The 12,781-nt window shown below is 33.0% G+C and overlaps 1 protein-coding gene across 1 annotated transcript in view; it reads right to left on the bottom strand.

Annotated features, from left to right (window-relative positions):
- Pgap1 (post-GPI attachment to proteins inositol deacylase 1) overlaps positions 1-12,781 on the bottom strand; it is a 67,899-nt gene that overhangs the window by 33,825 nt on the left and 21,293 nt on the right. The window contains exons 5-10 of the mRNA XM_076866160.2: positions 11,652-11,809; positions 7,687-7,739; positions 6,862-6,928; positions 4,278-4,383; positions 3,593-3,648; positions 1,167-1,250 (exon numbers count right to left, since the gene is read on the bottom strand). Coding sequence (XP_076722275.1) covers positions 1,167-1,250; positions 3,593-3,648; positions 4,278-4,383; positions 6,862-6,928; positions 7,687-7,739; positions 11,652-11,809 — 524 coding nt within the window. The remainder of the gene's footprint in view (positions 1-1,166; positions 1,251-3,592; positions 3,649-4,277; positions 4,384-6,861; positions 6,929-7,686; positions 7,740-11,651; positions 11,810-12,781) is intronic.

The raw sequence follows: 12,781 nt of genomic DNA, 5'->3' as shown, positions 1-12,781 counted from the left end.
GGAACTCAACCCAAGGGTGCTTTATCATTGAGCTATGTCACCAGTTCTTTTTATTTTGAGACACAGTCTCCCTAAATTACAGAAGCTGGCCTTGATCTTGAGATCCTTCTGTCTCAGCCTCCTAAGGTATTGGAATTACAGGCATGTGTCAATGCACCTGGCTGACTTTCTAATTTAAAATACAGTATTAAATTGAGTGTAAATATTTTAAGCCATCACTCTCAGGACCAGATTCTCTGAAGATAAACTCACCATTCAGATTTAGATTGAGAGATGCTAGGGTCTGAAAGAGTTGCAAAACTTTGGCTATTATATTAACTTGCAGTATTCTTTACAATGGCTGCTAGGCAAGTGCTCCACCACTGGGCTACACTCCAGTTCTCATTCCAATTTTAGTATGTGTTTTGTTGAAGTAAGCATCTAACATTTTTTTAAAACAATGCTTAACACAGTTCATTAAAAAGAAACACAAAATCATTGCTTTGATATAATTTAAGTCTTGATTGCATTATACAGTTTACTGTTAACTGTTAATATAAAAAGTATAGGATGTTTTACTATGATGGTTAATGGAAAACTAGGATTTACTTTATAAAATTCTTATGAAATAGCCTTACTTAATTAACTATGTTCTTTAAAATATGAATAGAAGGAAGAGGGATGGGATTAGGAAAGACAGTAGAATGAATCAGACATAATTTCTTATGTTTATATATGAATACATGACCAATGTAGCTCCACATCATGTACAACCACAAAAAATGGAAAGTTATACTCTATGCAAGTATGTGTCAAAATACATCTAACTAAACTAATGTATATAAAAAAATTTAAAAAATAAATTCAAGAAGTGGAAAGTGCAAAAAATATGAATATAATTTTAGAATAAAAGAGGCTTTGAATTCAATTCTTTTATCTTGAACACAGTGTCTTTGTAAGTCTGAAAGACAGGAAGTCCTAAACTAGATCCAAAGGCATACATTACCAGTTTATTATCTAACAGAAAAATTCTGATCAATACTTTTCAATGAAAATACTATTCCAAACAGATACGTTTCAGCTAATTAGATCTAATAACAATTCACAGCTAAACCTATTAGATACTAATTGAATCTAAAAAATGAACAAGTGTTTCAAATTAACATACAATGTACCAATTATCTTACCAGCATGGTGCTCTGACAGTAGACATGAGTGTAGATTTTTCTATGATTTGCAAGAGGAAATGTAAAATATATCTTATCAGATTCCTAAAAAGAGAAGCAAAATAATATAGCTATGAGAGGATAATTTTATCATCAAAAACTTAAGATAAATCATATGTATAATTTTCTCATTCTATTATTCTTGGTGTTGTTAAGAACCAATATTCTAGAAGTGAATGGAAGAAAATAAGAAGGCAAGATAAAGATTAGGTATAAACTCAGTGGCCCTGAATTTTTGTCCTGGAAGTATCATTATGAATGCCTATTACTTGTGAATTTTGGGCTTCTAAATTATAACAAATAAATTTCTTAGTTTGGCTTCAGAAATGGTCTAGAAACACCAACCCAGTAACCAGGAATCTCTAATACTAGATTATGGCTTTGAGATACCATTTCCCAAAGTACAAATAGTTCCTTAAATAAATAGCTGATTCAAGTTCTGGTGCAGGAGATATAAAAAAATAAGCTGAAATGTCTTGTCCTACTGGACAGTGAGGAAACTATTAAAGACAAAGAGCTATACCAAAAAGACTATGGAGCCAAAACTTGAAATGGCTTGCACTGGTCAAACAAAACAATTTTACTATCAAAGAATTGAACCACAAATACATTCAAGTTCATGATTTCTTAATAACACTGGGGAAGAACTTCTAATGATCACTGGAAGAGGTCAATAATGAGCCAATTACTATTCTGATAACCAGTAAATAAAATATAAAAGTAAGAACCAAAGATCAATGAAATTATCATTCTCCTTGTTATGGTTTGGATGTGAGGCATTCCTGAAAAGCTCATGTGTGAGACAATTTAAGAAGATTTACAGGAAAAATGACTGGGTTTAAGACTCTTACCCAATCAGTAAATTAATCCCTCAATGGGATTAACTCAGTGGTACCTGAAGGTGGGTAGGGTATGGCTGGAGGAGATGGGTCATTGGGGGTGTGGCTATGAGGTATATATTTTGCCTCTGGCAAGTGAAATATCTATCTCTCTCTCTCTCTCTCTCTCTCTCCTTCTCCTTCTCCTCCTCCTCCTCCTCTTCCTTCTCTCTCTCTCTCTCTCTCTCTCTCTCTCTCTCTCTCTCTCTCTCTCTCTCCTTCCTGACAATCAAGTGAGCCACTTCCCTCCGCTCCATTCTTCTGTCATGATTTCTGCCTCACTGGAGCCCTGAGGAATGGGGCTGGCCTTCTATAGACTGAGATTTCTGAAGCCATGAGCCCCCAAATTTCCTTTCCTTCTCTAAAATTGTTCTTATCAGGTCTTTTAGTTACAGAAGTGAAAAAGCTGACTAAAATACTCCTTTATTATTTGTTCCACTTTTGACAATCTAGTAGATGAGGGGAATTTTTAAATATAGTAATCCAGTTAATAAATGAAGAATAAACAATAAAATTAGAATATAATCATTTCTGCATCCTCCTAAATAAATTAATGACTCCAGACCTTCCTTATTAATAACTACTAATATCACAAAGAGAGAAGTTTAGCAAAAGTAAAAAACAAAAAGTAAGCTGGGCATGGTAGCATTGGCCATGGTGGGAGACTGAGGCAGGAGTATCCCAAGTTCAAGGCCAGCTGCAGCAACTTAGTGAGACCTTCTCAAAATAAAAAAAAATAACAATAAAAAGGACTGGGGATGTAGCTCAGTGGTAAAGTGCCCATGGGTTCAATTCTGGGTTCAATGACAAAAAAAAAAAAAAAAAAAAGACAGAAAAACCTGAATCTTTCACACATCTAGACCCAATTACAAAATCACAGGTTAAGAGAGAACGGAACATACTGAATGACCACAGGAATACAATCAGCAAAATCAACTATGAAACTCAATCACAAAAATGACCAACTTTAGCAGGGTAGGGTGGCAGACACCTGTAATCCTAGCAGTTTGAGAGGCTGAGACAGAATGAGAGAGTCCAAAGCCAGCCTCAGCAAAAGTGAGGTGCTAAGCAACTCAGTGAGACCCTGTCTCTAAGTAAAATACAAAATAGGGCTGGGGATGTGGCTCAGTGGACGAGGGCCCCTAAGTATAATCCCTGGTACCTTCCCCAAAAAAATGACCAACTTTTGTCAACAAATAAATTTCAAGGAAAAAATAAAGGTGCAGGAAGTATTAAAGAAAAACAAGAGACATAAGAACCAGTAACAATATGTAGGCTTTATTTGGAGCCAGATTCAAACTAACAAATGGAAAAAGAAAAAAAAAAAGATAAATTTAAGATAAAAATGAAAAATTGAACACTGACCAAATATTTATTATTAAGGAATTATTATTAAATTGTGGGGAAACAGTATGTCAGTATGTGTTTATCATTTTGTAAAGCATCTTTTAACTTTTAGAGATAAATGCTAAAATATTCCTGAAAAACATCCATTAATGACATACTTACATTGTAAGCCACATAGGTCCATCTGGACACTTTTACTGGAACCCACATGGATGTCCCTTAAAGAGAAGGAAATTAATTTACTTGCCTTTTTATATAAAATATTTTTTTGAATCCTGGTAAAATAATCATAACAAAAAAATGTTTTCCTGAACATTGGCTATTTTAAAAAATAAAATCGAAAAACATGTTCTCATTATGCTTACCACCAACTAGCATGTAAAGTATTATAAATCTACCAGGCATCTTTAACTCTGAGAAATTATCAACAGAAGTAAATAAATATTTCATTTCCAAAATATGACATTTAATTAAATAAACTATTACAGGTATTACTAAACTGAAAAGCAAAATTTATCAGCAAAAAAATATGCTGGTAATCCAAAGAAAGACTGAAGAATAAATGATATTGAGAAACTAAGAGATATCAAAAATAACACAGCTCTTATTTTTAAAACACCTTGTATTTTTCATGCTATTTTCAGCACATATTTTTATCAGTACCTTACTACTTGATTTTCTACTTTCTCCCTTCCAAATCAAGAAACTCGTTAGCATCACCAAAAGAAAATTAATAAATATTAGGATAACATCTGATGTATTAGTTTCAAATACTTTTTGGGCCAACAACAAATTTAAAAATAACAATAATGAAAATTTCTACTTAAAATATGTTGTTACCACCAACCTGTTAAATCAGAAATTATTGATGGATTTTCCTCAAAATGTTTTGCAGGATGTCTTATAAAGTGGTGATTCAAAACTGACAATTTCTTCTTGGAATTTTGAGTAATCTAGAATAAACATTAACACATTCCATCATACCATGATAGTTCAATGAAACACTGTTTCAAGTAATAATATTAAATACCAAATATTATTTCAAGTAATAATAATAAAGGCCAACATTTCTGAGTCAGGCACTGTTCTAAGCCCTTAACATGTTTCCAAATTCAGACCAGCCCCAATCCCACAACAAAGAATCCATTGGGCAATAGAGAAAACACAAATTATCAATGTTTTCCTTGGAAACTACTTTACATAGTGTTAAGAGTTTTTTTTTTTCATCTTAGGAGTTACTGGAAACATGGTTTTGTTTATTAAAATAAATTATAAAATTTTATTTAAAAATATATCTGTCTGAAGTACTGCTGATTTTCATTGATTGGCATAAGGTTTTTTCCTACCATGTGTCAGTTTGAATACAAACTAGTTTCGCAATTTTAATTGATCCAATTATTGTATCTAGTTGAACTCTGTCAAGGAGGCTTAAAACTTCTGCTGGTTAAGCCTCACAATTAAAACAATGTCAACAAACCATAAAATGTTTGTGTTCCAGGATCAAGTCACAGTGTCAACTCCATGAAGTTTACTTACTTCAATAAATACAGTATATCCATTAATATTATACACTAATATGAAATTTTCTGGCTTAAAATTTGGTAAAACATAAACACTTGGATCTTTAAGAGAAAACTAAGTATCTGTGATTCTAATTGTGGTTATTTAGCCTTCTGAAGAGTTTAGAAAAAAATACAGACACTTTTCCCTATCTCTCAAGAAAGTTTACCACAGGAGAAAAGTTCTAAGACACAGTGATAAAGGAAAGTTTTACCTAGAAACCTACTGAGAGAAGCCACCAAGACTTGAAGACTTTAGGAAAGAGACTCTAAAAATATCTGGACTGTATGCTTTGAATAAGATAGCCTAAAAATAGTAAAATTTTCTGTCCAAAAGGAGAAGTCAAGAGCCACAGTTCTCAAAATATGTTTCCATGCAACAGTGAGATACTGCAAGATGACCTGAGGTAAAGGCTATTTAAGAGGAATAATGGCAATCTGTTTCCAACTCACAAAAAAGAAATTTTGCTAAAATCTTGGTGTCTGCCACTATTTATTTATCTGCTAGCAGACAAGAAAGAGAAGAAAGAGTAAAGTGATGTTCTGTAAAGGGCACTATGATTTCCAGATGTTCTTCTAATTGAACAACCTGAAAAAAAATCACCTATTTGAAGAGGTTAATCTATAATTGTGAAATCTCATTATAGAACAGGCTCAACTTATACAAACACACATTTTAAGTTCTTGTGAGCTTGGTTTATTCACTAAATGAACATATTTTAATCTTATCAGAAAGCTAAAGTCACTGTATATTTTGAATTTAGGTGTCCCCTTCAAAGACACGGTATGGTTTTGATATTAGGTGTCCTCAAAAAACTCATGGTGAGACAATGCAAGAAGGTTTAGAGGAGAAATGATTGGGTTATGAGAACCTTAACCCAATCAGTGAATTAATCCCCTGATGGAATTAACTGAGTGGCAACTGAAGGTAGGCATGGTTGGGGGAGGAAGGTCCCTGTGGGGCATGCCTTTTGGGGTATATATTTTCCATTTGGAGAGTGAACTCTCTCTCTGCTTCCTGATCATCAGGTGAGCTGTTTCCCTCCACCACAATTTTCCGCCATCAAGTTGTACTTCACCTCAAGCCCCAAGGAATAGAACCTGATGTCTATGAATTAAGACCTCTGAAACTGTGACTCCTCAAATAAACTTCTTCCTCTACAATTGTTTTGATTGGGTCTTTTAGTCACAGCAGTGAAAAACCCAATTGAAGCAGACACTGTTTAAATACATGGTCCAAAATATCTAATAAGATAAATAATGATGTTTACAATACTAAGAAAAAATATTATAAAATAGCTTTAATAAGTATTTAAAAAACAAAAGAGATATATATCAGACTTTTAAACAGTGAAGGGGTAAACTGGGGGAAAGTTTAAAGTATTCTTTTACTTTTTTATTTTTATTGCATTTTGAGTTATTAACAGTGATCAAAGGATTATTATTATTAGTAGTAGTAGTAGCCTGGTATTATTATTATTAACCTAGCAAAGTGATGAACACCTGTAATCCAGTGACTTGGGTGGCTGAGGCAGGAGAATTATAAGTTTAAGGGCAACCTCAGCAACTCAGACCCTAAATTCAAAATAGAATTTAAAGTAGCTCAATGGTAAAGAACCTCTGGGTTCAATTCCCAGTATTGCTAAATAAACAAATATTATGTGTAGAGGGGGCTTTAAAAAACAGTGGTCAAAGTATGATCAAAAAAAAAAAAAAAGAAAAAGGAAAAAAAAGATATTCCCATTTGGTCCTTATTAAAATTGATGCAAGGTACAGGCTTCTATTTTCATCAATGTAAAAAATTGCATTAAATCATTGCTGTAACAAAAGCTTTCATTTTGCTGAAATAAGAATTAGTTTAAAAATACGTACTTGTTTAGTATCGGCATCAATAAGATCAAAGAAGGCTCGAATTGTAGTCAACTGCAATTGTTTACACCTAAAGAATAAAGTGTTATGAATGAAACTTCCTTAAAATATACACTTCTTGATACAAATATGCATTCTATTATTTAATGAAAGATTTTCAGTTTCCTTTAACGCTGCAAACTAAAAAGTTATTTAACAAATCATTCTTGTTAAGCATATATCTTAAGGTTGAAACCTATAAAAATAAAGCAAACTAAATCTTCCGTAATGTTTGACAGAACTATCAGAGTCCTCTGTCTTCACTTAATATCCTCACCTACCTTAACTCCTAGCTACAGATATATCATGTCTGCCCTATTCTTATATATGTGTGCACTGTGTGGTTCTGTAGACACTACTGATTACCCAGCCAGAAGACACTTAAGAGAAACTTTAACCCAAAACATAAAGAGACACTAGAATCTGCCCCTTTTTTGATCCATATATAATCTCTTTTTTTTTCTCTTACATCAAGAGTAAATCTAATTTCTACTTGGTTTCCCATGTCCTGCCAGGATAGATTTGATTTTGCCAAACTATGATAAACTCAAAAATTTTAGTATCTGATGCTTAGCTTCCTTTGAAACTAAGGATACTGATTCTTTAGGAGATAATATTATAGACTCTAAAGGGAACCATGGTCAAACTGAGACAAGAGCCAAGTTTCGAATTTTAAATCCCTAAGTTAATCTTTCTTCCACAGACTTATTTATTTACGGATAAAACTAATTAATGCATTGATGAGAAAAGAGGATCATGACAAATCACCAAAATGTTATATTAACTTACCACACAATGGAGAGGTGGTCTGTTGAGACCCAGGTCTTAGGCACTGCTGAACTCTAAAAAGAAAGGGGGAAAAAATCAAACTTAAGAAAACCACATTTGTTATTCTCTGAAAGGTCTGACATTCTTATAAACTAATATTTAGAAACACAGTATTAGTTTCATCATATTATATTCTTTTAAAGATACATCTTATAAAAGGTGATCCAAATAATATGAAGATATTTCTTGTATAAAATAATGTAACTCTGAATGTCATTACTGGTTAGTCAAGCTTAAATTACCTTTAAAAATTATTAAAGCATCCATTTAAAGAAACTGTGGTATATATACACAATGAAACATTACTCAGCATTAAAAGAGAATGAAATCATAGCATTTGCAAGTAAATGGATAGAGTTGGAGAATATCATGCTAAGTGAAGTAAGCCAATCCCCCAAAACTAAAGGCCAAATGTTTCCACTGGTAAGTGAATTCTGATCCATAATGGGGGTGGGGGAATAGCATGGGAAGAATGGAGGAGCTTTAGATAGGGGAAAGGGGAGGGAGGGGTCAAAGGGGCGGGAAAGATGGTGGAATGAGATGGACATCTTACCCTAGGTACATGTATGAAGAACAAATGATGTGACTCTACTTTGTGTACAACCAGAGAAATGAAAAATTGTACTCCATTTGTGTACTATGAGCTGAAATGCATTCTGTCACGTATAACAAATTAGAACAAATTAATTAATTAATTTTAAAAATTATTAAAGCATCCATAGATTCTGTACTGAAATTTAACATCTAACTTTTTAATTACTTTTAATAAGAAGCTGAGTTTAAGACTCTTTAATAAATCAGTTTATGAAATAGATTACAAAAGATATTTCAGTAATTTTAGTTTTAACTCAACTAAGATTCAAAATCATGACTCCTTAATTAGGAGGGTGCCTGAGAAATAAATGCTTTAAAATAGTTTTTAAAAATTAAATATGCCTGATCACAATTCTAAAATAACCAAATCAGATTTTTGTAAGTGGGGTCCAGGCTTACTTATTTTAGGAAAAACAAAACAAAACCTATATGGATTAGAAAGTATAGTTGTATAGTACTGGTTAGAGATATAAAAAGAAAAGGCTCCTAAACAACATAAATGATGCTTAGAAAGAAGGACTCCTTAACAATGTTGTTATGATTTGGATGTGAGGTGTCTCGAATTATAGCATTTAGCCTGCTCATGTGTGAGACAACGTAAGAAGGTTAAGAGGAGAAATGATTGGGTTATGAGAGCCTTAAACCAATCAGTGAATTAATTCCCTACTGGGGATTAACTGAAGGCAGGTAGGGTGTGGCTAGAGGAGATGGGCATTGTGGGTATGACTTTGGGGTATATATTTTGTATCTGGCAAGTGGAGATCTCTCTGCTTTCTGATCATCATGTGAGCTGCTTCCCTCCACCACACTCTTCCTCCATGATGTTCAGCCTCACACAAGCCCTGAGGAATGGAATAGAACTGGTTGTTTATGGACTAAGACTGTGAACCCTCAAATAAACTTTTCCTCCTCTACAATTGTTCTGGTCAGGTCTTTTAGTCACAGCAGTGATAAAGCTGACTAAAACAAATGTATATAGCACCCCTCCAGAACTAAAGAGCCTTTCAACAGGTATTGACCTCTCTGTGAATAACAGACAATACAAACAATAAGGGCTCATTAAATAACTATGATTTTATTTTTTACAGCATTTCTCTCTGCACTATCAAAGACAGAATGAGCTGTCATCTGTCAAAACAACATGAAAACAGGAGACTAACAATATAGATGCAAGAAAATTTACAGAGGCCTAAAATGCCTCTTTAATAAATGAACTAAAAAAAGACAGGTATGTATAACTTGTAAGGAGTCACTGTCACATTTGTAAATAATGTACTTTGGGATTCCAGATTCTGAAGTGAGAAGAATCTATAGCTTACTTGTTGAATTTATAAGCATTGATATATTTAGGAATTCCTGCTGAAAACTTATTAAAATATTAGACAACAAGAATTGACTATGGTTTTATGATTATATTAGATGCTCAGTAGAGTAACAGTTCCCAATAGACATTTACCATTATCAAGAATATAAAACTGGTTTACTTCCTTAGAGTTGAAAAAGGAAAGGTAACACAAAGGTAACACATGACTGCTGTAGTGAAACAGCTAGATGTACGTCAAAATCCACTTTTTTTTTCCTTGTACGACTAGCATGACTACATCTCTTGGCCTCTCTTGCTTTCAAGTGTTAACTATATTTTTTCTAACGGTATGTAAGCAGAAGTGATGTGTGCTATTGCTAGGTCTTATGCTCTCCCCTATGTTCTTGTCTCCTTCCTACAAGTTGAACCATGATGACTAGAACAATCTTATAAGTAAAAGATGGGGTGCCTGTTGCCAGCCTGTGTCCTTTAATAGGTAAAACAATCAACTAACCTAAATACTCTCCTCCTAGGGCAGTTACACAAGTAAAATGTAAACTTTTATTATTATTATTACATGGATACATTATAGCATTAGCCAATTATGGTCTCAATCTTCAATGATTTTTCTAGTCCCTATGAACATAAATGTCATTTAATTGGTCTTGAGATAATCATTCAAAAATTGTTACTTTTGGTTTTTAAAAGTCAATATATATGTAGATATATGTATATAGACTATCTGGGGGCTAAAAACAATAAAATCAAACTCAGGTTATCCAACAGCCAATTTGGGGAAAATTTTGTAAGCAAAATATTTTTTATCAAAGATATAGAAATACAAGAGGTCTCAAATGCAATGTTATCAAATGACCAAAGTTCCTTAAAAGAGTAAGTCTCAGGATGTGATATCAATATAGCATCATACTACAGGTCAATACTGGGAAATAGGTTATGCCAACTTTTATATGACTAAATTATGTATGCTTAGTAAAGTAGAAAGAGTTGACATTTGGTTTCTTAAAGACTTCCTACAAATAACTGCTCAATATATTCAATACCAAACGAAAACATTCATGCCATCAATAATGAAGTTTCAGATTACCAATTCAATATCAAAGCTGTTTCCTCTACTTCCCGATTCCTCCGATTATAACAAAATGATTGGTAATAGAATAGTGTAAAAATTTTTGCCATGTGTATTGCAAGCATTCAGTAAATACCTATTTGATAAATGAACAGCAATCTAAGGTGTGACGAGTAGATGAGATAAACAAGAATATCTATGAAGGGGAACAACTATGAAACAGTGACTTTCTATAAATAATATCCTCAAAGCAAAAGGAACAGGCAGACTATAATGTAAGGATTTTATTTTCAGAATTACATTATATTTAAAGATGATGTATATATGGAGTTATGAAGTTAAGATCTTAACTGAAGACTTCAAGGTTAAATATCCAAGAAAGAAATTGTAAAAGAAAATGTCAGCTCACTTCACATAGGTTATCTATATCAGTTAATAACCAAATACTTGATGTTCTAGCAGAGAAGGATAACTAGAAAATTAATCAGGGTTCAATTTATACTTCAACTATTAGTAAACCTTCATTAAGGTTAGCATTCAAGAGTATGTGGTTTGTCTTCCATTTCTCTAATATTGTACATAATATAAGAATCAGATATAACTAGACTCCTTTGACTTTAGTCCAAACTTTCTTAAAGTTACAATTCTAACCAATGTTGTATTTGGGACAAGAAACAATTGTTCCTCATAAATAAGAGTCATTTTCACAAAGTGTCTTAAGATCCTTTTTACTTTCCATGGCTATAAGCATTCATGACTCTGCCCTCTCAACACACTCATGTTCATTTATTCACATTCTCTCTCTCTTATATGCATATGCACATACATGCAGCAAGCCTACACCACCAACTTGGCAGCCATTTCCTACATTTTATTTGTCTTTTCATGTTTCATTGTGTCCATTATATCACTATTTCAGTAGACTCTTAAAAAAATAATTACCACAACAGATAAGGCACTGGTATGATGGCTTAATTTTGGTAGAAAAGTCAGTCCTGAACGAACTTGGTAATCCCGGAATCCTCCAGCTACAGAAAGTGTGGTCAAGTTTATATGTCGAGCATTTAGAATCCAATAGTTGTTTACAGTCATATAAAAATCTGGTAGAGAATAAAGAAGACAGATTGAGAAAAGTTAACAGTTATTATTTTCAATTATAGCTCTAATACTAATACTTACCTTAATTTTTTCTTAAGAGATCTGGTTTGTAAACAATGTATTATTCACATTTCTCTATTTTGAGAAAAATCGGTATCTCTTTGCATTCCTGCTACCCCATTAAGTCACAGTATAAATACTGAGTTACTAATCCTCCTCAATAAAGAAAAAGATACCCAAAGTATCAGTCTTATCCATCCATAAGCAAACATGTGGTCTTCCACAAGGATGAAGCTTTCTCACAAAGTCCAACAAAGAAAGAAAACCCTAAACTTCTTCCAAAGATGAAAGCTTACTCTGCTAAATAGTTGTAAACATTTGTAGTGTCAGTTTCATCATATGTTCAAACCCATTAAGTTGCACACATTAAATATGTACAGTTTTTGTATGTCAATTACCAGTAATATAAGGCTTTTAAAAGAGCAATAGCTCCTCCTTATCAAGACACTGTCCCTGTTTACAAGGTCTTAGCAACTTTCCTGTGGTCAACCACTATATTGTACTATTTAAGTTCTTAGACTATAATCTATCACAACAATACCATAGCCATTAATCTTAGGATTATGCTGCAGTGGAAAATCACAGTGTTAGGATTCTACCCTTTAAGCATAATAAGAAATTCAAAGGTCAGAATCTGCAGACAATTTTTCACTTTGTCTATGGCTGGTAAGACAATTTTAGAGTTAAAAATTACTAAACAGAGACCATGGCAGAGGAATTTTCATTTCTTATCATCAAAACTTAATGCATTTTTACTCTGGCTTTTCATCCTACCCAGGGCTTCAAACATTTGGTACAGTAAGCTCATTAAAGACCCCAGCATTATTTACTCAGACTACCACTGGAGCCAACTCAGTCCCAACATCTGAAACACCTGGGGACAAGAGTACCAATGGGCAACACATATATCTAAA

This window comes from Callospermophilus lateralis, chromosome 9 (genome assembly GCF_048772815.1).
Source record: "Callospermophilus lateralis isolate mCalLat2 chromosome 9, mCalLat2.hap1, whole genome shotgun sequence".
NCBI lineage: Eukaryota > Metazoa > Chordata > Mammalia > Rodentia > Sciuridae > Callospermophilus > Callospermophilus lateralis.
The sequence above is the reverse complement of the archived record's forward strand: the minus strand, read 5'-3'. Positions and strand labels throughout refer to the sequence as shown.